The sequence below is a fragment of the Corylus avellana genome, chromosome ca1, assembly GCF_901000735.1.
Source record: "Corylus avellana chromosome ca1, CavTom2PMs-1.0".
Taxonomy (NCBI): domain Eukaryota; kingdom Viridiplantae; phylum Streptophyta; class Magnoliopsida; order Fagales; family Betulaceae; genus Corylus; species Corylus avellana.
This window is the reverse complement of record NC_081541.1, coordinates 29,558,891-29,560,025: the sequence shown is the minus strand read 5'-3', so window position 1 is coordinate 29,560,025 and position 1,135 is coordinate 29,558,891. Positions and strand designations below refer to the sequence as shown.

General features: G+C 38.9%; 1 protein-coding gene across 1 annotated transcript in view; it reads left to right on the top strand.

Moving 5' to 3' along the window:
* LOC132169396 (calcium-dependent protein kinase 4-like) overlaps positions 1–497 on the top strand; it is a 4,500-nt gene extending 4,003 nt beyond the window's left edge. The window contains exon 8 of the mRNA XM_059580436.1: positions 349–497. Within this exon, the coding sequence (XP_059436419.1) occupies positions 349–497 (149 nt within the window). The remainder of the gene's footprint in view (positions 1–348) is intronic.
* Positions 498–1,135: the final 638 nt, after the last annotated feature.

The window sequence follows — 1,135 nt, the reverse complement described above, 5'->3', positions numbered from 1 at the left end:
AGACCACTAGCACCTCAAAGAACTGGAAAGAAACCAAAAAGAAAAAAAATATCTAGTTCACAGACAAAGATTCTGAAGCCCAACTGGATCGCGTTAAACACTAAGCAACATACAAACAAAAAATTACAGAAAGTTACGCAAAATAACAAGAAAAACTCAAAAAACAGTGGCTGCGATGGAGGAAGGCGTGGGGGTGGGGGGTGGGAAGCTGCTCCCCAGCACATTAGATCCACTCACAAGAGTGTGTGGTCCACGCATCAGCGCATGGCGGTCGGTTGGGCCCGTAGAGAGCTTCGTCAGAAAGTTGGAACACTGGTGATGATGGAGGATGAGCTCGTTTCTGGCTAGGGCTAATGGAGAGAAAGAGATTGGGCTTTGAAAAAGCCAATCTTCAAGACTACATAGATCCAGCTGGTGAAGCGATTGTGGAGACGATCCATGACAGGAGTGAAGTGGGACAAGACGATCTATTGCGGTTGTTGTTTCGTGAGGGTTAGGAATAAATCTTGATAAACAATAGATCTAGAGAAAACTCTAGAGAAAAATGATTTCTCTTATGAAGAGAGAAGCTCAAAAGGAAAAGCAGCAAAAAAAATAAAAAGGAGGGATGGGAGGAAGAGGGCAAACTAGAGGGGTGGGAGGAGGAGTTTGCCCTCCTCCTCAAGCTTTTTCGGTTGTGCTGGAGACATGAGAGAGAAGACAGAGTTTTCGTACAGAAGGGTTTTTTTATTTTTATTCTTATTATTATTATTTTGACAAATATGACACTTGGATCCATCAAAATTACTATTTATATTTAAAAAGCTATTTTGTTAGCGTTGACCGTTGTATTGGATGGAAAAGTGGTCACGTGTAAGTTCGACCAAATTCTTCTTAAAATACTCACATTTTGATAATTAAAATGCCGGAATTGCCCATCTATAATAATCATTGAAAAAAATAAAAAAATTAAACTTACTCTAAAAAAAAAGGATACATGACACCAACAAATGTTGCAAAATTCGTTGGAAATTCAATGGAAAGACTAATTTCAAATTTGCGAAAAGGCGTTTTGACTCAAAAATTTATCTTATATTTTGTCAAAAGAAAATTAGGGTGGTTCAGCCAACCGGCCCAACCCTATCTTCAAGAATTT